The sequence below is a fragment of the Daucus carota genome, chromosome 8 (assembly GCF_001625215.2).
Source record: "Daucus carota subsp. sativus chromosome 8, DH1 v3.0, whole genome shotgun sequence".
Taxonomy (NCBI): domain Eukaryota; kingdom Viridiplantae; phylum Streptophyta; class Magnoliopsida; order Apiales; family Apiaceae; genus Daucus; species Daucus carota.
Window position 1 is genome coordinate 17,346,676 of NC_030388.2, and position 26,174 is coordinate 17,372,849.

The window sequence follows — 26,174 nt, forward strand, 5'->3', positions numbered from 1 at the left end:
TTCTGCACTCATTTTTAAATCCTTTGACCACCTGCTAAAAATCATTATTTTCGAAATTTTCTTTTTCTGAATAAAAGTATATGATTGATATTATTATTCAAAAAAAGAAAATTTCAAAAATAATGATTTTAAGCATGTGGTCAAAAGACTTAAAAATACGTGTAAAAAAATCAAACGACTTATATTTCAAAACAGATGGAGTATTTATTTAGATGATAACTCGTAATAGTAGTATTATAGCAGCAGCACTGGTAGTAGTAGTCGTCATAGTCGTAGTAATAGTAATTTTTTTTATCAAAAACACTTCATATTATCACTAAAAGCACTTCATGTTTATAATTTTGTTTTTTTAAATCACTAAAACACTTCGTATATTCTTACCATTCAAAAGAGCAAAACAATTATTCTCATTTATCAATAAAATTTGCAGCATAAGTATAAGATGAAGAGACCTAGCTAGAAATGTCCGAAAACTTCTTATTGAGAAATAAGACGAGTAAGTTTGATTTAGGAATGGAGGAATAAAGACGTAACAATAGAAAGGAAGCTGTAGAACTAGGTACAAAAATGGAGGATGAGAAGTTGAATTCACAGCATCTTTCGAAGTTTAATCAATAAACGATATAACTTGGAAATATTATGTGTTGGTTTATTTATTACAATATTCTCAGAAATCGACTCGATAAATATCTGGAACACGAAACTTATTATAGGACTACAGTTTAAATATCTATAAAATTCGAAAAATAATTAAATTATAATGAATATCGTATCACCCACCCTTCTATGAAACCTGTGGACCTAACAGGACCATCATTTGTCCTTGTAACATTTGTGTATATATTATGAGCTCTCACGTATGCTCTTCAAGTACTCATCATTGTCTAAATATATGAAAAGATTGTCAACCTTAAGTCTATTCACTACCACCATAGAATCATATATGGAAGCCTTACGTTTTGAATACTTCGTAATAGTTTTAGCAATTCTAAGCTTCTGGTACATACGGAGACTTCGCCACGATGATGGTCTTCCATGGAACTGGCCCCTGGTGGGAATGATGCCACGGATTTTATCCAAGGTGAATCGAGCTCATGAAATGTGTGCAAAAGTTCTGAATCAAGAAGGTGGTACTTTCCTAGTTAAAGGCCCTTGGTTTACTAACATGGACATGCTGTTCACAGTCGATCCAGCAAACGTTCGTTACGTGCTTAAGGATGGCTATGCCAATTTCCATAAAGGCCAAGAATTCAAGGAGATTTTTGATGTACTTGGAGACGGAATTGTCAATGCTGAATTTGATTTGTGGAAAATCCAGAGGAAGCATGCTCAATTCCTGTTTAGTCTTCCTCAATTCCGCAAGTTCTTGATGAGGATTAGCACAGAAAAGGTCGAAATTGCGCTCATTACAGTCCTTGATCATTTTACTGAACAAGGTCAAGTAGTGGACATGCAAGATCTGTTTCAAAGGCTTACCTTTGATACAACTTGCATGTTCGTCACAGGCTATGACCCGGGCTGCCTCGACATCAAACTCCATGAAGTTCCATTCTTAAAAGCCATGGATCAAACTGAAGAAGTTATATTCACTCGTCATCTCATGCCTCAGACATTGTGGAAGCTAATGAGGTGGCTAAACGTTGGATCGGAGAAGAAAATGAGCCAAGCAAAAAAAATTATTGACGACGAACTATATACTTATATAAAGAGGAAACGAAAAGAAGTGAGTAGTGCAGGAGGCAAATTCGAGGATGGTGCACAAGGAAATAGAGCTGATCTTTTGACATTGTACATAACTGAAGAGGACAAGTCATTGGGATTAGAAAACAACGACGAGTTCATGAAAGATATCGTGCTGAACCACGTTCTTGCAGGAAGAGACACAACTAGCTCAGCTCTGACATGGTTTCTTTGGCTTGTCATTACACATCCACAAGTTGAATCCAAGATTCGAGCTGAACTCAAAGCATGTATCCCACAAAATGAAGCTGAGAAAAGGAAATTTTTTAGCGATGAAGAGCTAAGCCAGATGCCTTATTTGCACGGTGCAATTTCAGAAGCCTTAAGGTTGTACCCTCCTGTTCCATTCCAGCACAAAGAGCCTGTCAAAGCGGACGTTCTCCCTACAGGTCATCGGGTTCACCCGAAACAGAGGGTGATATTTTCCTTGTATGCAATGGGAAGAATGGCGACGGTGTGGGGAAAAGACTGCCTGGAATTCAAACCAGAGAGATGGATTTCCAGAGAAGGAAGTATGAAGTATGTACCTGCTTATAAGTTTACGACTTTTAGTGCCGGGCCAAGGGCGTGCCTGGGGAAAAAAGTGGCTTATACTCAAATGAAAGCGGTGGCTTCTGCATTGATATATAATTACAACTTTAAGATAGTGGAAGGACACAAAGTGATTCCTAATCTTTCTGTGATCCTGTTAATGACGAATGGATTGAAGGTTAGGATTACTGATAGATGGTCCTAATGTCTTTTAAGAATATGAATTTGCTCTTCTGCATTTAGAAATACTATTAATGTACCTTCTTGAAAAGCTGTTATGGCTGCAAATAAATTTAAATATTTCTATTAAAATCAGTGTCTCGTAAGCTTCTTGTTTCTACTGGGGGTTACAGTCGACAATAAGGAAACAGTTAGCAATAAGTTATGTGCCACAGAATGTCAATGGATTTCAAGTCATATGTAGTGACTAGAGAATTGAACTTAACTAAAAAGACAACTAATCAGTAACTCAGGCCTGCTTGTCAACATCTTTACCAAAACAGTCACTAAATCACCAAATCTGTTAATTTCAATCACAGAAAGGGACTGTATCGCCAAAATAGGTCGACAGGTTAACTAGAACAAGTACCGTTTTTTTGTTTCTTCCCTTCTAGAAAATAACAGTACCGACAGGATAACTCTTTTTAAGCTTGGGGAAGAAATTCAAAGGTTTATATAGTTGAGCTCTATTTAGGGGATTTTTATGTGTGTATTGAGAGAATCGCACTTTGGAAATAGAGAGCTAAATTTAGCCAACCACATTGAGATGCTCTAACCATGCCAGTAAAGAGAGGACCTGTAGCATGATATTTTCCATTGCAGCATATACGAGTTACTGATGGTTTCTTGCATTTCGTGCAACTCAGGCCAGTAAGTTATCTAGGAACCATTGCTCAATATTTTGTTTCCAGGGGTCCATTTTTTCCAATAGATCAAAATGAATAAACTGTTTTCTGTTAAATTCCATTTAATAGTATCCCTCTGCATACTTGACCTTGTCTTTGTTCATACTAAATTTGTGTGATTTATAACACTAAATTGCGAAGAATTATATAGTTGTGGTCCACCTGAAATTAGCAAGTTAACGGACTGTGAGTACTACAATCATGTCATTATGTCAAATTGTCAATATTTATGACCTGTGACATGATACTCAATGATAGGGTGAGTACATGATACTCGGTGATACTGTGAGTAGACAGAGGTTCATTTCTGTTTTTAGCAGGAGCTAGTTGATCTGATACATTTTTTTCAGCAACAATCCTTAAATACACTAATGAACATTATTAGCAGAGTAAACATACAAGGATAGAGGAGGTGACTCCTGTTTATTCGATAAGCATAACAAGTTTGCAGGAAATTTAAACCTAGAATTTATAAACATCTTTCAGATATTCTAGTTCTTCAAAAGAAGAACAAGTTTGTCCAAATTAAGGGAAGATGAGCCATCTGGCGCACAAGCCTTCTTTGCCAAATTCTTCCATTCTGTTGCCTTGTTTCTCATTTTCTTACCCTCTGCTCCATCCATTAATAGTCTAACAAGCTTCTCCACATCATCTCGCTTGACGTTATTAGGAATCTCCAATCCGCAACCCCATTCATCAGACATGAACTTGCAGTTTATCGTTTGATCTCCAAAGAAAGGCCAGCAGAGCATTGGCACTCCGGCTATTATGCTCTCTATGATTGAGTTCCACCCTCCATGTGTCAAGAACCCTCCTACCGATACGTGGTTGAGAACATCCTCTTGTGGACACCAGCTTGAAATGAGGCCCCTATTCTTGACTGCATCCATAAATTCAACTCCTAAAGTAACTGCGGATTCACCCATGATCAAATCTGGCCTAATTATCCATAAGAAGCAGCAGTTGCTATTAGCTAGCCCCCAACCGAACTCCAGCAGTTGCTCTGCAGACATGACTGTTATACTTCCAAAGTTCACATAAACAACAGAGTCTGCTTCTTTGGAATCCAGCCACTGTAGGCATGTTTTATCCTCTTCCCAGAGACTATATCCAATGCTCTTCAGACCCTCTTTACGGTCTAATGGTATTTGGTCAACGAGCAACTGTTGAGGGCCTATTGTAAATACGGTTCTAAACATAGATGAGATGACATTGACAAGTTCTTGTTCCAAATCATCGAAGGTTTGAAGTACAAATGCTGTGCAATCAGCCGCTCTCTGAGTACATTCGACAAAATAGTGGAATAGGGTATCAACTGGATCCATTATTCTAACATGGCTTGGAAGATCCCCCAGACGAATATCTGGCATGCCTGGGATCCAGTCTATTATGGTGTCCAGATAACCATTTGTTAGATAGCTCTCATCTGCATCAAAATAAAAAACTAATCGCTTCATTTGTACGAATGCTAATATAGACATTAATTTATTAATAACATGATTATATGTTATTGCAGTAAATCTTACCTTTAAGTGGTACGAGACCTCTTTCAAGCACATTTTTGAACTGATAAAATCCCATAAATGCACAAGCAGAAATTGTCCAAAGCAAAACAATAGGAATTCCAAGTGAATGTGCAGCATCAGCCGTGAAAGGCATAAAACCATCAGAGAGTATAGAAGTGACCTGATACGTTCCAGCATTAAGCTCCGCGAGGAGATTCTGAAATGGAGGCAGCATTCTTTTCTCAAAGATGGATACCAAAAGTTGAGGTATATCTTGGGTTTTGTCAGCATCAGATGGAGGAAGGCCATCAGGGATGGTTTCGAATCTAAAACTAGCCACGTCTCCTAGAGATTGAAGGCCTCCTGATTTGAGAAAGCGTTTGTGATTGAACTCCGTATTCACAAACGTAATAAAAATGCCTTTGCTGTGAAGGATCCTGGCCATTTTCAACATTCCCTTAATGTGGCTTTGAGAAGGGGCTGGTATGCAAACTACATGAGCCTGCTTCTCTGCTGCTGCCCTTGTCGATGAATCCATAGATGTTCTAATAAAATTTTGTGTTAGTACCATAAAACACCCTTCCAAGCTTATTATGTTATACCATACATGTTAGTACCATACAAGTATACAACTACTCTTGGGATCATCATGATTATAAAAAATGATTTGGTTGAAAGTTTTACTCAAACCAATCAACTTTGCGAGATGTGAAGGATTTAAAATTCATAGCGTTAAAATTGTCAGGTATCTATTTATTCTATTCAACCACTGAGGTGAATGGTTTTAAAGTTCTGTGTATGGACACATCTGTAGCAATAATAAGTGTGCTGAGTCCTGTAAGTATGGACCATATGCACGGACGGAGTTAGCCCCATGATGGAGGGTCTCAAAGCATTTTTTTCACACCGATATGACCCGTATCATGTTCAACTCACGGTTGCTGTCATCTTTTTTATAATTTAGTTTCATTTTTGTTCAATTTATTGTGCTTAGCATGTATACCTAGACTTTCATAAAAAGAAGAAAGATATAATTTACATAGATTTGTAGTTTATATTTGATTTTCGGTCACAAAAATTGTCCTCTTTCTTTTTTTACCCCGACTAGTTCAAAATCTTAAATTCGTCCCTGACCACATGTATGATTGTCGATCATACAAGTAAATGCTCCATTCGTGAATATTCTGAATGAAATATTCGAAAGTTCAGAAAGTAGGGACGTAGAGTTATCTTCTTGTCGATTATGATTATTCAGCAGTACTGACAGAGTTTTCAGCATCCTAGCATCATTCGTTTACGCTCCTTCCCATTCTTAACTAACAGGAAAACAAATTAAGTAATAGTGCAGAAGGTTTTCGAAATTCAAATTCATCTACTGGTTGAAACTTAGAAGCTGTGCTACATCGATTTGAACAGATTATCCTCAATCATTCACATAGATCCAGCAGTCGTGAAACGCTCTACTAAAATTTATTAGAACGCTCTGATACTATGTTAAGACATTCCACTGATCTCATATCTGAATCAAAAACTCAGAAAGGATTAAATGAACTTCTACATTTCTCTACGACATTGTGCTCAAACTTTTCTGAATCTGTAATGTTGTGTTTGGCTGGGGAGAATCAAATGGAATGAGTAAAAATACTTGAAACTAATATAGATAGGAAGAAAGTTTTGAAAAAAATTCGAGGGAGTGCAAAATTGCTATGATGAGATTTGAGAAGAAATTGAGAATATGAGAGAATGGAGCATTAAATCTCAAATTGAAGGTGTGATATCTAACACATGATGGAAGGAATGGAATGGAGGAAAGAATGAAATTTCTTTAAAATTGTCCATAAGATAGTTCATTTTTCATTCCGTTCCTTCCAGAATCATTCATCCCAACCAAACACAACATAAACGCACAGAGAAAAGGAAATAAAAAGGATCGATATGAACCAAAACCAACTAGCAATTATGAAACATGCATTATGCACAGATGATTGATTGCAATCACCGAACTAATTGTTTGGACATTAGTTATGCATTATCAGGCATGTACCGCATGCTGCAAGTCGCGGTTATATGGGTGATTATAAATTAAAAGAGGACCCACAAATAATTCACATAAGATTTTCTCTGATTGACTCATGACTTAAGATTTTCTCTGATTGACTCATGACTCATTATCAATGTCCTGGGTAGAAATTTTATTTACAATGTTTTTTGTGATATAGGTTTATTAACAATTGACAACCAGAATAGGAGAATTGGTCATCCTCTGTAGCGAGTAGTTTACCAGAGCTCCATTGATCAAACAAAGTAAAGTGAACGAATACTATAACAACTATTCAGCTCAGCACAGCATCATACGTTGAAACTAACCTTCGTTTTTTGTGTGTGAAAAAAGCTACTGCTATATGAAATGTCATATGAATCATCCTACGTAGTGTAGGAGATTGAAAATTTTTATTTGATAGTTTTATGACGATGGCTATTGCACAATACACAGTAGCCTGTTCTTCATCAAGGAACCTAACTACGAGATGCCATCACAAACAGTCTTAAAATTCTCCTTAGTTTTACTCATCATGTGGAATGCTCATTCACCGTTGCATATTCCTTGTTATTTCATTCTCTGCATAGCTATATGTAGGGGAGTTAAACGTAATTAAATCAAAATTCACTGTACTTCACACTTTTTATTTTAGAGTTTCTCTTTAATCTTTTGATAACAGTGTCTCGTCAATGATCATTCCATGCAACTGTTTATACAGAGGCTGGTTGCAACTAATTAATGGGGATTACTTTGGTTTGAAAAATTAATTGCACAGCAAGTTAAGTCTAATGAATTTTTTTCAAAGCCACAAGCTTAATCTTTTGGTTTCAATGGATTTCATAGTGACCTCCAGCATATTATTACCATGGAACATTAGCAGAGTAAGCATACATGGAAATAAGGGGAGACTTCTATTCAAACTAGGGGCAAGCTTAAGGATGATGCAGACTGACAATGTGAAAACAAAATTTTAATATTCTTCTTATAAAAAGAAGAACCAGTTTGTTGAAATTAAGGGAAAATGAGCCTTCAGGAACACAGGATTTTTCTGCCATTTTTTTGCATTCCATAGCCTCGTTATGCATAGATGAATTTGCGATATTCTAGTTTTTCAGAAGAAGAACCAGTTTATCCAAATTAAGAGACGATGAACCATTAGGACCACAGGCCTTCTCTGCCAGTTTTTTCCACTCGATAGCTTTTCTTCTCATTTTCTTACCCTCAACTCCTTCCATAAGTAGTCTAACAAGCTTCTCCACATCGTCTCTCTTCCCGTTATTAGGAATCTCCAGTCCGCACTCCCATTTGTCACACATGAACTTGCAGTTTATTTGTTGATCTGCAAAGAAAGGCCAACAGAGCATTGGCACTCCAGCAGAGATGCTCTCTATGGTTGAGTTCCACCCTCCATGTGTCAAGAACCCTCCAACTGAAACATGGTTGAGGACATCTTCCTGTGGACACCAACTTGAAATGAAGCCTCTGTTCTTGATGGCATCCATAAATTCAACTCCAAGAGTATTTGAGGAATCCCCTACGATCAAGTCGGGCCTGATTATCCATAAGAAGCAGAAGTTGGAATTAGCAAGCCCCCAACCAAACTCCACCAGCTGTTCTGCAGACATGACAGTTATGCTTCCAAAGTTCACATAAACAACAGAATCAGCTTCTTTGGAATCCAGCCACTGAAGACATGTTTTTTCCTCTTCCCAAAGACTATATCCGATGCTCTTCAGACCCTCTTTCTCGTCTAAGGGGATTTGGTTGACGAGCAACTGATAAGGGCCTATTGTGTATACACTGGTGGTGTACATAGATGAGATGACGTCCACAAGTTCTTGTTCCAAGTCATCGAAGGTATGAAGTACTTGTGCTGTCCCATTCTTTGCTCTCTGAGTAGATTCCAGAAAGAAGTTGAACATAATATCATTTGGATCTATGATTCTAATGTGACTTGGAAGATCCCTCAAACGAATGTCTCGTATTCCTGGAATCCAGTCTATAATGGTGTCCAGATACCCATTGCTTAGGTAACTCTCATCTGCATGAGCAAAATAGTTATTGCATACATGTAACATTACAATATAGTTATTACATGAACATTTAGTTGTGACAAAATCATACCTTTTAATGGTACAAGACCTCTATCGCGGGCATTTTTGAATTGATAAAATCCCATAAATCCACAAGCAGCAATTGTCCAAAGCAAAACGACAGGAATTCCAAGAGAATGTGCAGCATCCGCTGTGAATGGCATGAATCCGTCAGAGAGGATTGAAGTGACTGGATGAATTCCAGCATTGAGCTTTGCGAGGAGGTCCTCAAATGCAGGTAACAAGTTGTTCTGTATGATAGAATGGCAAAGTTGAGGTATATCTTGAGTGGCATCAGCATCAGATGGAGGGAGGCCGTCAGGGATGGTTTGGAAACTGAAACCAGGCAGGCTTTCGACAGACTCAAGAGCTCCTGACTTAAGGAAGCGTCTCTGATTGAACTCCGTATTCACAAATGTAATGAGAGCACCTTTGCTATGAAGGAGCTTCGCCATTTTCAGCATTCCCTTCATGTGGCTTTGAGCAGGGTAAGGTATGCAAACTACATGAGCCTGCTTCTCTGCCGCCTCTGCCTCTGAATTCATAGCTTCTCTATCACGTTTTTTTCTTACTACAATGAAAACAGCAAGCCCCTTTGGGAGCTTTATAGTAACGTTTTCTTTAGAGTTAGCTGAAAAAATTAGAGCATATTTATCACTATGCATTGATTGTTAAGTTCTGAACCTGATTCGTGAATTGTATATTGTTGGACAGGCAATTTTGTCCATGTTGAATTCGGCAGAACTGATCATTCCTGTAAATGTAAATATATATATTTGTTTATATTCAATTTCCTACAGTTTCTTGAATGCTCAGAGATAAAACAAAAACATTGTTGTTCGGGTATGAACTTTTTCACTCCAGTAATATCTTTTATCATTCATGCTTGAACATTTTCACTCTAATGAATTTGAATTCTTCTTCAATAATACAGAAGCAATTATTACGATAGATTGATATCGACCACAAGATTTGTAAAGAGTAATGAATGATTGTCCATACAACTGTAAAGAGTAATGAATGATTTGTAACTGTATCTTTTGGTACCTGGTCCATATAACTGTACAATTATCTCATCTTCACTGCAATAAAATCAGAATGGCAAAATATAAGGTACCTTATAATTCGGGACTATCTCGTGAGCATTTGCTACTGTGTCACAAATTTATCAAGCTTCCTAGTCATTCAAAGAATGAAACAAAAGAGCGGAAGCTGAGAAAGAGAAAGAGCTCGGATCTCATGAAAATCAAACTAAATTTTCTTTTCTCAGGTGGCGTTTAGTCGACAAGACAAATATTCATAAGATTCCCCATACTCATCAAATTGCTCTCGTATTGTTTTGTAGGGAATCATTCAGCTATCACACCAGGATTCAAGCCCGAAAAGGAGAGGAAGGTCCGGACATAAGTGGAGTTATCACTGTCCCCTGGCATCTCTTCCTAGTTAAAGCAGGTTACTAAATCTATTAGAAAACCAAATAATATGCCGTCCCAGTCCTGTTACATATTTTTTTTTTCTCCGGAACAGCAGGCCTCAGACGTGACTTTCTAGCAATTAAAAAGTGGATGCGTCCAATTTTCTATATACGAAATTCAATGGGCGTTCTCAAACTGACATTACGCTCTCAGCATTTTTTTTGAGCGTAATGGTAAGCAAATCAGGGAAATTGGTATCGTGTAAAGTTCAAAAATCATGTGCAGAATTTTAAGTATAACTCTTTGTCGCAGGAATAAATTTTTTGTTAGGTTACAGACTTCACATATAAGCAGTTTGAAAATATATGCTCAACTGAAATCTTGGAGTATGGCATGGGATTTGCTCAGTTCTACACTTCCTTTCTGGCTCTGCCCCTGTGTGGTGGTCAGGCATCGTGTCAAGTAGAAGATTGGTTGTTCTTGTTAGGATCGCATTTCCGATAGATTGATGTTTATTGACAAAAATGAAAGTTAAAAACACAAATAATTAACATGAAAATCCTGAAAAGAGGGTAAAATCACAAATTCATCCGGTATGAATGTATTATAATACTGAGTCGCTCCCTCGGTCCCTCCCTCAACACTCTTGAATACACGCACCTCAATTTGCACCTCAATTTGATCACAAATTTTTTTTCTTATGTATATCCGGCACAACTCTATTATAAAGTTTTGAATACATAAAGTTTCAATAACAAATATATTTATAGACACCACAAATACAATAATCCTGATTTATTTTAAATTTTATTTATGATAATTACCATTTTATTTGGAAGGAAATACTTTCACAATTAATAGTTCTACCAAAAATAAGGCTATTTTAATTATTATAAATAAAATATCTTCTCAAATTAGAATTCTTAAATTATTTAGAAAATCGTGGAGAACCCAATGGTTTTTGGTTTCAAGGTGATTGTAGAGAGTTTAACAAGTCTAACATGAGTGGACGTAGAAGATTTGTCTCGAATATAAATAGTCAATTAATTCTATTAATATACCTACGCAGTACGCTTCAATTATAGTGACAATTGAGTGCCAATGTATGTCAAAAGTGAGAAGGTTGAGAAGTTATTTGAAAAGAAAACTACATCTATTGCTATTGCTGAAGAAGATCTCAACTTAGTTGAGAAGAATTCTTGAAACTTCATGCTACTATGTTAAAGGATCATAAATTCAAAGCAGCTAGAGCCTCTGTTAGAGGAGGAGCTAGAGAAAGAGAATGGAAAGATAGAGAAAAAGGAAGGACTCTGACCGGAAGCCAAAGTACTGAGGCAACTGAACCTAAAAGATCAACTCAGGACATTAGGATTGAATAAGGTACAAGACAATCTCAACGAACCTCAATTCTGATTAATTCTCAACTTTCTATAGTTGTTACCTTTGGAGATGAAGAAATTGCTAAAGAAGAAGAAGCCGCATTCATTCCAAGAAGAAGAACTCAAAACCTGATCAGGCAAATACTGACAATCAAAATCCTGACAGAACTCCGCCATTTACTGACGAAGCTAACTCTGACAATGCAAATATTGATGCTCCGCCAGAACTGATAAAAATGTCAATCCTGATAGGATTTCTAATAAAGATAGTGATATTTTGAATGAGCGTAAGAGCGTCTCCAGGAGTCTTCTAGTAGTATCCAAAATATAATATAAAATATATGGCTTTTAGTCCTATAGTGTAATTTTAAGAGTGACAACTTCAACAATGCTCTATATATCCTCTCACTATTGTATATTTTAATGAATTTTTTATTGTTAAAAACAACTTAAGAGCCACTACATGACTCTTAAAATATAGGAAAGAAAAGAAGCTCTTAAGCTTTTTAAGAGCCACTAAGAGTCTCTTGGAGCTCAATTTTTAATGATCCTCTCTATATCCTGTGTTAGGAGCTTATTTAAGAGTCTATTGGAGATGCTCTTTTGAGTTTCATAATGATGAAATTGACGAGGAAGAAGAAAAGATAGATCAAATTGATGAGGAAGAGAAAAGGATTGCTCAAACTGTCAGATGAATGAAAGTGCATATGTCAAAGGTCTAAAGCAATCAAGTTTAGCAAATTGGTTTAATCCTAAAGATAAGATTTATAAGCTTTATTTGAGCTATGAACCAACCAAGAGAAGGATAAGAAATGAAAATCTATTATTAATTTGTATTGCAGAGCACAAATATTCTATATAATAATAATAAGAAATACAAACAAGAAGGTTCTTATTCCTTTAAAATTTTAAATTATTTATTATATATTTAAAGAATCTCGTTTGGAAATACGAGGTGATGAGCCCCTCAATTTCAGTTTCTATCCCTCCTATTTTGATGCCACCTTGATTTAATCTGCGATGTACATGTACTCTAAACGGTTCATTTCACTATTTAAACATGCACATTCAAACAAATTTTATAATAAACAAACTTTTCTGTATGCAATTAGATTTTTGATTTCGAAACAATGTTATATTTTCATCTATAAAATACTATTCGATTAGTAATTTTGAGGAGTCGTCAATAGGGTTCATGTCATAACGGCACGGGCATGCCAGACTGGGCATGCCCTAGGCATGCCTTTTGTCCATTTGACATGCTTTTTTACTAATTTTTTATATAAATAATAAAATTTATATAAATATTATATCTTATAAATATTGAAAATTTTAAATATAGTCCAACTTCATAGTTAAATATTAGATAAACTACTAATATAAGTTAGTATCGTACTAAGTTCTGTTCTTAATATTTACTAACTTTTGTTATATTTGTAAGTGCACTTTAGTATCAATCCTATAATGATGCGGCAGTTTTTACTATATTTAATGGAAAATGGCATGCCATTTGGGCATGCCATTTTGTAAAATACATGCCTATAGGCATGCCAGTGAGAACTGCCGTGATATGTACCCTAGTCGTCAAGCAGGGGGCCTCTTGCTATCACGAATTCATCTCAACCACCTCAATCCTCATGGACTACTACGCCTGACAATTTATATATTATTAATCCTTTACTCTATGTAATCAGTATTTCAGAGGTCAGACAATTGTGGTAGTGGGTATGGGTCACTCATCAATCTACCATTTTCTAATTTTCATGAACATAGACTGGGTTCTGCTGGCGGGTGTTGGCCCCTATATTATTAATATCCTCGATATCACGGATCCAGAAAAATATCCTAAAAAACTACATTTTCCAGCTTCTAGCGTTCTGTTAGAATTAAAGAACATATTGGGAAAATTAAATTACAGGTCTCTGAACTATTGACATTTTATTGTTTAGGTCCCTGAACTAAAGATTTTGTATTTCAGGTCACTTAATTTTTCTGTTTTCTAATCTAAGTCCTACCGTTAAAAAGATTCTAACGGTGTTAACTAGAGTTCTTGAGTTTCATACAGATCAAAGCAATTTTGAAAGTGTTAATGACATCCAAATTCAAAGTTCAAGTAGTCAAATTGAAGCTTTAGTCGCTAGCGGCACTCGTATGACACCAATTTTCACAAACTATGTTCAATTCAAAATTTTCTAAATTCAGGTCCTTAAATTCGCTAAAGAACCCTAAATTTATGGTCCAATATGGGGTTTTTTAAAATTAAATCTATTTTGTGAAATTTGTTGTCATATGAGTGTTGCTAGTGATTCAAACTTCAATTTGACTACTTGAATTTTGAGTTTGGATATCATTAACACCTTCAAAATTTCTTTGATCTATATGAAAATCAAGAACCCTAGTTAACACCGTTAGAATCTTTTTGACGGAAGGACTAAGATCAGAAAACGAAAAAGTTAAGTGACCTAAATTACAAAATCTTTAGTTCAGGGATCTACACAATTAAACGTCAATAGTTCGAGGACCTATAATTTAATTTGCCCAAACTAATTTATGTATCATTTTCTTATGATTAAAAGAACATAACGCTAGTTTTTGTAGAATTCTATAAGATTAAAAGAACCAGACGCTACATCGTGTGATGATTTGTCGGGAATAAAATAACAATACGCTACATGATGTAACGATTTTTAACGATTTTTTTTTCCCCAAATTGAAAACGTTGACGTTAATAACTGATATTTAAAACCATTTTTTCAATCTGTTGTTATTCTGGCATTAGTTCTCCATTTTGTGAGATCTGGGACCATTTATCTTCAGCGGCCCCGCCCTTCCATCTGTCTTCTTTAATATTGAGTTTTCATTTTTTAAGAACAAGACAATATAAAACATATAAATTTATATATTTTCATAAAATGATAATTAGTTTTCTAAATCAAAAATATTAAATGCTGTCTAAATATTTAAATAAATGAAATACCATGTTAGTGCAAAAATTTCAATCGAAATAAGTCTTTATATTTTAATAAACAAGTTTACCCTAATATGCCCATTATTTTGGGATCATATTTGTTGGTTAAAGTAAATATGATGATTACAAGTGATTAGTAAACTTCACTTATAAATTATTATAAATTATCAAAAGTGTTTGAATCATTTTATATATAAGTCTATTGTGTGTTTGGTAATTTAAATTTATAAATTAAAAAAAAAATATTAAATTACAAGAAACTTTATTAACAAAATTTTTCACACATTAAAAACTTTAATATTTATATTTCTTCCGTCCCTCTCATTTCTTTACAGTTTTTTTTAACTGCTCGACACGCATTTTAAGATTCTTATAAAACATAGTTTTGTAATTTACTTTTGAGATTTTCTTTTTGTGTATAAAAGTTCAAACATCAAATATTTATTAAAAAAAAGATTAAAAAATAAGTTGCGGAACTATATTTTCTAAGAGCATTAGAATGCGCGCCAAACCCTTGTCCCCAAGGTAAGCTACCTAGGGGAACAGAGGGAGTAACAGAATGCGAATCACTAAAAATTCAAAAAAGACTGGCATTTCTGACTTCTGACTTCAAAAACATAAAATAAGCCCTTCTACTTTTTTTTTCTCCAAACAATACCTAACAAGCGAAACAACTTAAAATACTAAAAGAAGTGTTTACTATTTTGCCTTTGTATAGCATGAAGTTACAAATAAATTTTTAGGTGGTGTTTGACGGCGGCTCTTAAGTCTGACTTCAGTATTTATAATTTAGAAGCACTTATTCGTATCGTCTGTGTAAAAAGTTATGGAGTCCTTATAAAAGTTGAGTTTTATAAGAATCCTAATTTTTGTTTAATGACTTCCACTTCTTTCCCAAACACTTTAATCACTTATAAGTGTTAACTTGTTTCTAACTTTTTTTCACTTCTTTACTTTAAACAAAAAATTATTTATTTAATTTCACCCAAAGCCCCCTTAATATTATTTTTATAAATTGTATTTATGATGTAAATTACACTATGAAGCAATAATAAAATTAATTTCTGAAAAACAAATAACAAATTTTACAGAAACGAACAAATATAATGAGACAAAGTGAGTATCTTTTAAGATACGAAAATATTGAACATGACAGCTTATTATATTGCTGATATATAAAGACAGTGAGTGGAGTGGGATGACTTCCTACCTTTCATCGAACATGCCAATAATTTAAAACAACCACGACATTATCAGGGTGCTAATCATACAATTATATGAAGAAGAAGAAACTAATCATGGTGCTCTGCTCTCATGCAACTATGAACATAAAATTAGTCAAGCCTAATGTTCAAAATTATGTGCAACTTAATATAAATAGACATTTTGCATGTGAGAAAATATTTCACTAAAACTGATCCATGAAGTTTTATTGCACACAAATTTAGAAGTGGTGATATTATCTGAAGAAACAGAACCTTATTCATATAGAGAAATGGAAGTTTATGGCTTCATCTAGTACATTTTAGTTCTTGAGAAGAAGAACCAGTTTGTCCAAATTAAGAGAAGATGAGCCATTAGGTGCACAGGCCTGCTCAGCCATTTCCTTCAACTTGATAGCCTTGTTTCTCATTCTCTTGCCCTCAATTCCATCCATCAATTGTCGAACAAGTTTCTCCACATCGTCTCTTCTGACGTCGTTAGGAATCTCCAGTCCGCACTCCCATATGTCACGCAAGAACTTGCAGTTTATTTGTTGATCTGCAAAGAAAGGCCAACAGAGCATTGGCACTCCCGCGGATATGCTCTCTATAATTGAGTTCCACCCTCCATGCGTCAAGAAGCCTCCCACAGACGCGTGGTTGAGGACATCTTCCTGTGGACACCAACTTGCTATGAAGCCTCTGCCCTTGATGGCATCCATAAATTCAACTCCCAATGTATTACTATTTGTCGATTCACCCACGATCAGGTCGGGCCTGATTATCCACAAGAAGCAGAAGTTGCTATTGGCAAGCCCCCAGCCAAACTCCTTAAGCTGCTCTGCAGACAGGACTGTTATGCTTCCAAAGTTGACATAAACAACAGAATCAGCTTCTTTAGAATCCAGCCACTGAAGACATGTTTTTTCCTCTTCCCAAAGATTATATCCAATGCTCTGCAGACCCTCTTTCTGATCTAATGGTATTTGGTTGAGGAGCATCTGTTGAGGGCCTATTGTGTATACTTTGGGAAACATAGATGAGAGGACGTTTACAAGTTCTTGTTCCAAATCATCGAAGGTATGAATTACAATTGCTGTAGCATTCTTTGCTCTTTGAGTACATTCCATAAAGAACTTGTACATAAAATCATCTGCCTCAAAAATTCTGATGTGACTTGGAAGATCCCTCAGACGAATTTCTGGCATACCTGGAATCCAGTCTACAATGGTCTCCAAATACCCATTGGTTAAACAGCTCTCATCTGCATCATGATGAACACTGTCATGACAAATATGTACCAAAACAAATAGATACTGCATGGCGCATGCACATATTATTTTAAGAGCTCTGACCTTAAGTCATGGATTCTTACCTTTAAGTGGTACAAGACCTCTATCAAGGAGATTTTTGAACTGATAAAATGCCATAAATGCACAAGCAGCAATTGTCCAAAGCAAAACAATAGGAATTCCAAGAGAATGTGCAGCATCGGCTGTGAATGGCATGAAACCGTCAGAGAGGATCGAAGTGACTGGATGGATTCCAGCATTGAGCTTCGACAGAAGGGTCTGAAGTGGAGGTAGCATGTTGTTTTCTATGATGCCATGACAAAGTGCAGGTATGTCTTGGGTGGCGTCAGGATCAGACGGAGGGAGGCCATCAGGGATGGTTTCAAATCTGAAACCAGGGAGGCGTTCAAGAGATTGAAGAGCACCTGCTTTGAGCAAGCGTCGGTGATTGAACTCTGTATTCACAAATGTAACGAAACAGCCTTTGCTGTGAAGGAGCTTTGCCATTTTCAGCATTGCCTTCATATGGCTTTGAACAGGGGTAGGAATGCACACTACATGAGCCTGCTTCTCTGCTACTCTTTCTACTGAAGCCATTACTTCTGTCATGTTTTTATGTTCATAAAAGCAACCAGCAAGGACCCTTTTATAGCTGATGCTTTTAGAGTTGGCTGAATAGGCCAGAATATGGTGCAGCCTGCATGCTTTGATTAGTTTTATTATTTCAATCTCATTTAAAAAAATATGCGATAATGTACCAATTTATTAATATTGCAGGTCCATCTGATTATCTGAAAGGAGATTAATTTTTGAATATTGCTAAGTGCTAACCATGACTAAGCAAGCCCTCAGACTCTCATTCTCATAACAAAGTTTCAAAATCTAAGCAAGCTGACAATCTACATCGTTTCTCTGCACATTATTTGGAATCTGCAATCTGCACTCCCTTCGGTCACACAAGTACTTGCAGGGGCTGGAGCTACTTCCGGCTTCTGCTTTTTTTGACCCGTTTGTATAAATAATCAGAAGCACTTTTAAGAATCTGAGAATGCTAGCTTTTCTCTCAGAGCTTCTGTTTCTTTTCCAAACACTTTATTAACTTATTAACTTATCACTTCTACTCAACTTCTCCAATTTAAATAAGAAGTCACTTCTTTTAAGCTAACTCAAACGGCTCCACAGTTTATTGGTTGATCTCCAAATAAAGGTCAACAGAGCATCTGCCTGCCCAGCTATCGAATATAAAATATTTGATGTAAAATATGAGTGAACATGTGTGTGTACTAATAAAAAAATACAACGATAATGAAAATACGAAATAAATTTCAACCTAATCCCAGTTATCATCTACCTAAAGATATTAATTGTGCAACAATCCAGTGTGTGGTGTAGATAGTTGCCAACAAATACAACCAGAAACTTCACATACATTTCACGTCTCTACTTGACAAGAGCGTCTGCCTAAATTTCATTCAAAGATAATTTAGCTTTTTAAGTTGAATGTCTTAGTAAAATGACACTGATGTTGTAATATTGCAGTTCAAGCTGCGTACACTACTGTCCAGATCGATAGTCGTAGAAATTCGTAACCATATCCATATTTTCAAAAATACGGTTAAAGTTGGATATGAAGTTGGAACACAGGTTGAAAATAGTTGCTCGCATTTACAATTGAGTTTGAATATATATTTTACAGTATTTTCGAAAAAAATATTTTACAGAATTCTACCCTACCAAGAGACCGAACAAATTAATAACAGATCTTAAACAAAATCAAGATAGGATAACTCATTTAAGAATCTGCCGTACTTCCATTAATTCCATGTCTTCCATCTGCATTGATGCGTCCTCACTCCTCATCATTCGGAAGAATTCCTACCCCGCATCACCATCACCTTGCAGTGCATTGATTACCAAGTTGATGTTTTTAGTCTGCAGACTTGTTTGGTTTGTATTTGAGTAGTATGATTTGTTAAACAGTCATCGATGGATAAGCAGTCACCAAAATTGTGGTCATTGGGTGAAGAAAACTATTCACAATAATTCATTACAGGGTACTTCATTTGAGTCATTTCTCACTGAATCATCACGGGAATTCCTCGATGATTCCTGCAATTTCCTCTACCCAAATTCCTCAATGATTCCTGCAATTTCCTCTACCCAAATTCCCTTCCATAACTTCCTTTTAATTAATACCTTTTACTTTTACTTTTTAATTTTTAATTATATTTATATTTAATTTTACAATCGAAAATTTCAAGGAATGAACCTATTTAATGAGAGTCCTCTCAGTCTCATTTTTCCCTTATATAGAAATACTAAAAATAAAAAATATAAATAATCTCATAAAAATATCAGTCCAACCATACTCTCCCATTGTTCATAATTTTAGCCAATTTTTTATGGATAATTATATATGTTGAATAACTATAAATTTATAGCAAATGACGGATCACCAATTATCATATTAAAACAATATATTCTATATTCAAAAAACTTCAAATAATAATATCATGTTATATTTAAAATATAGTCAATCAATGTAACCAATACTATCGAAACAAAATGTACTACAGGCTCAACAAATTTTATATAATATCTTACATGCTCAATTTAGCTGACCATTATAATCAACCCACCCCGTGGAGATGCTCTAAGCATTCGATGAAAAAAGATGTAGAATCCTGCTCTAACTAGGAGGCAAGCTGACAATTTGAAAATAAATTTTACATATTCTTGTTCTTTAAAAGAAGAAGCAGTTTTTTAAAATTGAGGAAAGATGAGCCATTAGGATGACATGATTTTTCTGCCAATTTCTTCCACTCCATAGCCTTGTTTCTCATTTTCTTACCCTCGACTCCATCCATCAACTGTCTAACAAGCATCTCTACATCGTTTCTCTGCACATTATTAGGAATCTCCAATCCGCACTCCCATTGGTCACACAAGTACTTACAGTTTATTGGTTGATCTCCAAAGAAAGGCCAACAGAGCATCGGCACTCCAGCTGATATGCTCTCTATGATTGAGTTCCACCCTCCATGAGTCAAGAATCCTCCCACTGATACGTGGTTGAGGACATCCTCTTGTGGACACCAGCTTGAAATTAGACCCCTGTCCTTGATGGCTTCAATAAATTGAACTCCCAAGTTAACTGCAGATTCACCTACAATCAAATCAGGCCTAATAATCCATAAAAAGTTGCATTTGCTATTAGCAAGTCCCCAACCAAACTCTATAAGCTGCTCTTCAGACATGACTGTTATGCTTCCAAAGTTCACATAAACTACAGACTCAGCTTCTTTCGAGTCCAGCCACTCAAGACATGATTTTTCCTCTTCCCAAAGACTATATCCAATGCTTTTGAGACGATCATCCTGATCTAGTGGCATTTGGTTGAGCAGCATCTGTTGAGGGCCTATTGTCAATACATTCCTAAACAAAGATGAGATGGCATTTACAAGTTCTTGTTCCAAATCATCGAAGGTATGAACTATATGTGCCGGGGCATTTGTTGCTTTCTGAGTACATTCCTTAATAAAGTTAAATACAAAATCGTTTGAATCTGTGATTCTGACATGGCTAGGAAGATCCCTCAAACGAATATTTGGCATTCCTGGGATCCAGTCAATTATAGTGTCCAACCCTTTTGTAAGAGAACTCTCATCTGCATCATAAAAACATCAATATAGTCAATACATGTCACTGCATTTGTTTTGACCCTAAGATTGCGTATGGGAACATGTATTTCATATCAAATGACATGATTAGAGGTGTCATTTTAAATTCTCAGTTTTATACTAGTATTTGAATATCCTGGATTTCAAATAAAATTCAAATTCAATTCTTTTTGTGTATCCAAACATGTCATTTGATCAAATCCAATATTTTAAATGCAATCCATGTTCCCAAACAGGACATTACTTAAAAATCTTACCTTTAAATGGTATAAGACCACTTTCAAGCACATTTCCGAACTGATAAAATCCCATAAGTCCGCAAGCAGCAATTGTCCAAAGCAAAACAATAGGTATTCCGAGTGAATGTGAAACATCAGCTGTGAATGACATGAAGCCGTCAGAGAGGATGGAAGTGACCTGATGGGTTCCCTCATTGAGCTTTTCGAGTAGGCTCTGAAATGGAGCCAACATGTTGTTCTCTTTGACAGAGCGATTAAGTGCAGCTATGTCCTGTGTGGCATCAGCATGAGATGGAGGGAGGCCATCCGGGATGGTTTCGAATCTGAAACCTGGCAGCCCATCAGGAGACACTAGGCCTCTTGATTTAAGAAATCTTTTGTGATTGAATTCTGTATTCACAAATGTAATCAAAATTCTCTCATTATGAAGGAGTTTCGCCATTTTCAGCATGGCCTTGATGTGGCTTTGAGCAGGGTAAGGTATGCAAACTACATGAGCCTGCTTCTCTGCTGCTATTGATGATGAATCCATTCCACTTCTGTTAAATTTCTACACGAAAATAATTTTTCTGGGGAATTAAGATTCAGAGTTTGTAGTAAACAGTACCATGCATAACTTGTAATTTGTAAAACTTTGCTCAGAGTTGAGTATGATTTTATTTTCTAAATTATTATTGAGAAGCAAGTGATTTGAGGTATGACTTGTATGATATTAATTGTCTGGCATGAGTTTCCAAGCTTTGTCGTATACAGATTTTTATGTATTTTGGTAAATTGACATGCATGATCGTTATCAGAGGCTGATTCAACACTTGTTTACGGGAAAATTCTTCGTTTTTAAAAAATAATTGTAGGTTTCATTGTGTTCTCGTAAACAAACTAATGGGAAAATAAAAAACTAGTGGCTTATAATCATCATAACAACGATAATGAAAATGCGAAATAAATTTCAACCTAAACCCAGCTACCATATAGCTAAAGAAATTTATTGTACCAACAATCCAGTGTGTGGTGTAGACAGTTGCCAAAAAATAAAACGAGGAATTTCACATACGGGTCACGTCTCCACTTCAAAAGAGCGTCTAGTTAATTTCATTCGAAGATTATTTAAGAGGTGCTTGGTTCTGTTTAATTAGCTCGGTTAACTTGAATTGAAACCTCAATTTCACATATTTGCTGTTTGGATTTAACAATTTTGTGAAATAGAATGCGAACCACAATCCCACTTGGAGAGCAAATCACTTGTTACTCTTATGATACACATTCTCGTACTCCTCATTATATTCCTCTTGGAATATTCATTCTCATATTCTTCATTCCAATTCTCTATTTCTATTCTCATTCACGATCAAAACATGTTCATAAATTTTTAAGTTGAATGTCCTAGTAAAATCTTTACTAATGTTATAATATTGTGGTTCAAGCAGCGCACATTGCCGTTCGGACCGAAATTTCAGATCAGATAGGATTCTTCAGTCGTAGACCGGACTTGTACCAGTTAAATACTAGTCTCTGTTTTCTTCCAAAATATTATAAAATATACATGTAATTTTAAACTACACCTAGATGCTAGAGGGGTAATATATGACTAATTATAACTAAATTTTGCCGATTATAATAATTGACTATTATAAAATCAGTCTGCAATGTTTAAATAAATGTCTTACTATTTTCAATTAAGCAGTTAGTTATATGAAACTATTATGCATGTAATGAACTAATACAGTAATGAGATGGGGTTTTATATCAAAGGGGTCACTCATTCTGCTAAAAAATCTCACCTAGACCACTCATTAAAAAACCATATCATTTAGACCACTAAATTGAGTATATATATCATCCTATTTGATGATGTTATTGTAATTGATAGAAAATGTTAAGTTTTTATAATTTCTGACCCATTTTAAAGTTGACGTGTTCATCAACGTTGCTTCCGGCATGCATCCGACATGGCATCTAGAATAAAAAAAAAAATTGATTAATCGGGCCAACCTAATAAAAAATGTAAGTAGAATAAAAGGCCTTAATCAAACTATTCATTCAGGATATAATGAATTTGGGAGGTCATAAATTCGACCCCTCAAGTTTGAATTGGGACACAGTTTAAAAACTTAACGTTCTTCATCAATTACCATGACATCATCAAAAGGAATTATATATATACTCAATTTAGTGGTTTAAATGATATGGTTTCTTAATGGGTGGTCTTGGTGAGATTTTTGAACAGAATGAGTGGGTCCTTTGATATAAAACCCTAATGAGATGTAAAGTAAAAGAGGCATACAAAGTTTTGTCATGTTCGATCCTGCAGTTCTAAAGGTCTAGTTCCCGGTCCTTTACTAATTTGGAAAAAATGGTCTATTTTCCGGTCCCTTTACCAACTTGGAAACATTTAATTCATAATCTTTTCAATATTTTGCATATAACCCAATTATCATTCACCTATAAATGAGATTATACTGAAATTCAAAAGTTTTTGAAGAAATTTTGCAATTTAGGATGTAAAAGTACAATTGGTTTGATCCATGAAATTACTTGTTACGTGCGAGGTATTCAGCCATATGACTGGGCTTAAGATTATGGGCCTTCTCTCCGAAAAAGATCAGAACTAAAACATTTTCCATGATTTGTCTGGTCTATGAACCATTGTCTTGGTCATAAGCCGAACCCCTAGAAACCTTTCTTTCATATACTAGGTTACTTGACCTTCAATAACTATATTGGGTTTGAACTCGGCAAGTACCTCAACAACATATTTGAGACGTGGATTTCTTCATGAACGCATTGTTTACAGTGGCGGAGTTAGCACGGGACGAGGGTGGTCTATAGCCCCCCCTGGATTCTGAAAAAAAATTATTTTTTTTTTTTTTTGGTGTACAAGATTAAAAAAAAAAAATTAGACCCCTCTAAATATTTTAGTACATACTAATTTATTTTTAAAAAATGAAAATTATTTTCAAAAAGTCAAATGAATACATAAAAAATATTTTTATCAAACTTTTTTAATAACATTTTAGTTTTATATTTTATTTTATACTTTAATATTACATTTGTAATAGACTAATAGTTAAATTTAATTATACTTTAATATTACATTTATACTTTAATATTACATTTGTAATAGACTAATATTTTATACTTTAATATAAATTGATGTTGAAGACATTATAGTGAGGTTTCAAAATATGGCACCTAGGAGAGTGTTATTGTGAATTTGTAAGTTGTAACAATAATATGTCAAATTTAATTATATATTATGTACCCAAAAATTTTTTTCCCGGTGGGACTAAAATCCAGCCCCCTCTGGACTTAAATCCTGCATACGCCACTGATTGTTTATATAGCACGAAGTTGAATACAGGACTCTTGCATCATGTGCTACTGAGGTTCTTTGGCTACAAAGCTTCTGTTAACTGCCCAGCCACCCCAACAACTTTATAAGAACATTGATGCAACCAGGGGCGGATCTAGAAGAGGCACGAGGACAAGTGTCCTTCCTAATTTTTTTTTTTTACATTTTTTCACCATTTTAAATTTTACAAAATTATAAAAATGCCCAAAAAAAGTTAAAAATATATTGGTGCTTTCTGAAAATTTGATTCGTGCTCCCTAACACTTATGTGCTAGATCCGCCCGTGAATACAACATATTTGTTAATTAATCTGGTGTTTCCATCCCTGAATAAAATATATTATCGTATAACATAATTTTCTAACAGATCATGTGACAAGGTATATTGTAGCAGGTATTATTTCGAAAGATCAGTTGTCTGATACACTATACACTCCCGTCTCAGAGAACCATTACCTGGGTTCACACTTCAGATTTATTCCTTCCGAATTCACTATTCTCTCCTCTATGCTCACTCATATACGTTTTGTTATCAATTACTGGGTACTCATTTTAATATTCTTGTAAAATATAATTTTATAATTTATTTTTAAATTTGTTTTTGCTAAATAAAAATTCGATATTTAAATACGCACATATCCCTGTAGTCTTGCCTTTACTGGATAATCAAATTTGTACACCTTACTTTCTTTGTCACTCTGTCGGTAGCCTCTTTGTTTCCATTTCAGTTATTAGTATATTTTTAAAATAGTAGCTTTTTAATGTGAATGCGGGGAAGTTTACCTAAAAAAGAATTAGATCAAATATATATAAAATTAGGGGTGTTCATCAAACCGCATAAACCATCCGCACCGCTCCGCTCCGCACCACACCACGAAATACGGTTTTTATTTTCCATAGTACTGCTGCAGGTTGAAATTTTAACAAACCGCGCGGTGCGGTGCAGGTTGCGGTTTTTGACATATACAAGCGTCGTTCAAACCGCACCGCATCGCTATTTTCTAATATATAAAAATATCATATATAATTACAAATATTTATATTACATATATAGATTATTTAGTATGACATTTATCTCATATGTGTGTATATGTATGTTCAAATTATTCAACTAAATTTTAATTCAAAAAAGAACAAATTTTACAATATTAATTAAGATTAGCTCTAAGACGACAAATTAAATATTATAATTAAATTTGTTTTCTATAAGATAATTTATTAGTGTTGAAATCTTTTCATCTCCATTATGATCATACTTATATTCTAGTTTATATTTCTTTTGATGAGTAATCGTAACTCTAGATTTGTATTTACATTTTATATTATCATTCAAAAATATAATTTTTCTGAATGTACAAAACACACAAACCGCAAAAACCGCACCACACCGCACTGCAATTTCGTGGTGTGGTTAGGGGTGTAAATGAGCCGAGCCGAGCCGAACTCTAGAGTGCTCGTGTATCGTTTGTTAAAAAATTAGCGAACTCGAACTCGAGCTCGAGCTTGGATCGAGCCAAAAATATTGTTTGAGGATCGACTCATTAAGGAATAACTCTGCTCACGAACCGCTCACAAACATGTTGACAAGGCTGTCGCGTGCCTATCAAATAATAAAATATCTAACAAACCTCCTAACTATGTAGTAGGGTAAGTCAGAGTCGTTCCCACAGAGACAAACGTATCAAACACTAGTTATTCTCGATTCAATCCAACTAACAAGTAACACAATAAAAGATAGATATTATTAAACTAATATAAATAAAATCTAGAAAACAATTAACTAAAAAGATCTAGAATCAAGTATCCCCACTAGCATGAATTAATGCAATTATG

At 35.0% G+C, this 26,174-nt stretch overlaps 5 protein-coding genes across 5 annotated transcripts; 1 reads left to right on the plus strand and 4 right to left on the minus strand.

Moving 5' to 3' along the window:
- Nucleotides 1-851: 851 nt before the first annotated feature.
- LOC108198995 (alkane hydroxylase MAH1) lies at nt 852-2,486 on the plus strand. The gene has a single exon (XM_017366764.2). It carries the CDS (start codon nt 860-862, stop codon nt 2,474-2,476), a length of 1,617 nt encoding a protein of 538 aa, XP_017222253.1. The 5' UTR covers nt 852-859; the 3' UTR covers nt 2,477-2,486.
- A 1,026-nt stretch (nt 2,487-3,512) lies between these two features.
- On the minus strand, nt 3,513-5,436 carry LOC108197852 (7-deoxyloganetin glucosyltransferase). The gene is made up of 2 exons (XM_017365572.2): nt 4,703-5,436; nt 3,513-4,602 (listed from the first exon to the last, which is right to left on the minus strand). The coding sequence occupies exons 1-2, from the start codon at nt 5,250-5,252 to the stop codon at nt 3,668-3,670; spliced, it is 1,485 nt and encodes a 494-aa protein (XP_017221061.1). The 5' UTR covers nt 5,253-5,436; the 3' UTR covers nt 3,513-3,667.
- A 2,180-nt stretch (nt 5,437-7,616) lies between these two features.
- On the minus strand, nt 7,617-9,488 carry LOC108197319 (7-deoxyloganetin glucosyltransferase). Its single transcript, XM_017364903.2, has 2 exons — nt 8,847-9,488; nt 7,617-8,763 (listed from the first exon to the last, which is right to left on the minus strand). Exons 1-2 carry the CDS (start codon nt 9,478-9,480, stop codon nt 7,826-7,828), a joined length of 1,572 nt encoding a protein of 523 aa, XP_017220392.1. The 5' UTR covers nt 9,481-9,488; the 3' UTR covers nt 7,617-7,825.
- Nucleotides 9,489-15,980: 6,492 nt separating this feature from the next.
- On the minus strand, nt 15,981-17,848 carry LOC108197336 (7-deoxyloganetin glucosyltransferase-like). The gene is made up of 2 exons (XM_017364917.2): nt 17,155-17,848; nt 15,981-17,043 (listed from the first exon to the last, which is right to left on the minus strand). The coding sequence occupies exons 1-2, from the start codon at nt 17,678-17,680 to the stop codon at nt 16,103-16,105; spliced, it is 1,467 nt and encodes a 488-aa protein (XP_017220406.1). The 5' UTR covers nt 17,681-17,848; the 3' UTR covers nt 15,981-16,102.
- A 1,794-nt stretch (nt 17,849-19,642) lies between these two features.
- On the minus strand, nt 19,643-21,682 carry LOC108197801 (7-deoxyloganetin glucosyltransferase-like). Its single transcript, XM_017365507.2, has 2 exons — nt 21,009-21,682; nt 19,643-20,738 (listed from the first exon to the last, which is right to left on the minus strand). Exons 1-2 carry the CDS (start codon nt 21,520-21,522, stop codon nt 19,798-19,800), a joined length of 1,455 nt encoding a protein of 484 aa, XP_017220996.1. The 5' UTR covers nt 21,523-21,682; the 3' UTR covers nt 19,643-19,797.
- Between the last annotated feature and the right edge of the window lie 4,492 nt (nt 21,683-26,174).

What these genes read in the sequence shown, in the direction of transcription:
- LOC108197801 (XM_017365507.2), bottom strand. Translation starts at nt 21,522, where the DNA reads ATGGATTCATCATCAATAGCAGCAGAGAAGCAGGCTCATGTAGTTTGC. An exon ending in TGGTCTTATACCATTTAAAG is followed by an intron (nt 20,739 to 21,008) that starts GTAAGATTTTTA and finishes TTTATGATGCAG; the next exon opens with ATGAGAGTTCTCTTACAAAA.
- LOC108197336 (XM_017364917.2), bottom strand. Translation starts at nt 17,680, where the DNA reads ATGACAGAAGTAATGGCTTCAGTAGAAAGAGTAGCAGAGAAGCAGGCT. An exon ending in AGGTCTTGTACCACTTAAAG is followed by an intron (nt 17,044 to 17,154) that starts GTAAGAATCCAT and finishes ATCATGATGCAG; the next exon opens with ATGAGAGCTGTTTAACCAAT.
- LOC108197852 (XM_017365572.2), bottom strand. Translation starts at nt 5,252, where the DNA reads ATGGTACTAACACAAAATTTTATTAGAACATCTATGGATTCATCGACA. An exon ending in AGGTCTCGTACCACTTAAAG is followed by an intron (nt 4,603 to 4,702) that starts GTAAGATTTACT and finishes ATTTTGATGCAG; the next exon opens with ATGAGAGCTATCTAACAAAT.
- LOC108197319 (XM_017364903.2), bottom strand. Translation starts at nt 9,480, where the DNA reads ATGCATAGTGATAAATATGCTCTAATTTTTTCAGCTAACTCTAAAGAA. An exon ending in AGGTCTTGTACCATTAAAAG is followed by an intron (nt 8,764 to 8,846) that starts GTATGATTTTGT and finishes TTGCTCATGCAG; the next exon opens with ATGAGAGTTACCTAAGCAAT.
- LOC108198995 (XM_017366764.2), top strand. Translation starts at nt 860, where the DNA reads ATGCTCTTCAAGTACTCATCATTGTCTAAATATATGAAAAGATTGTCA.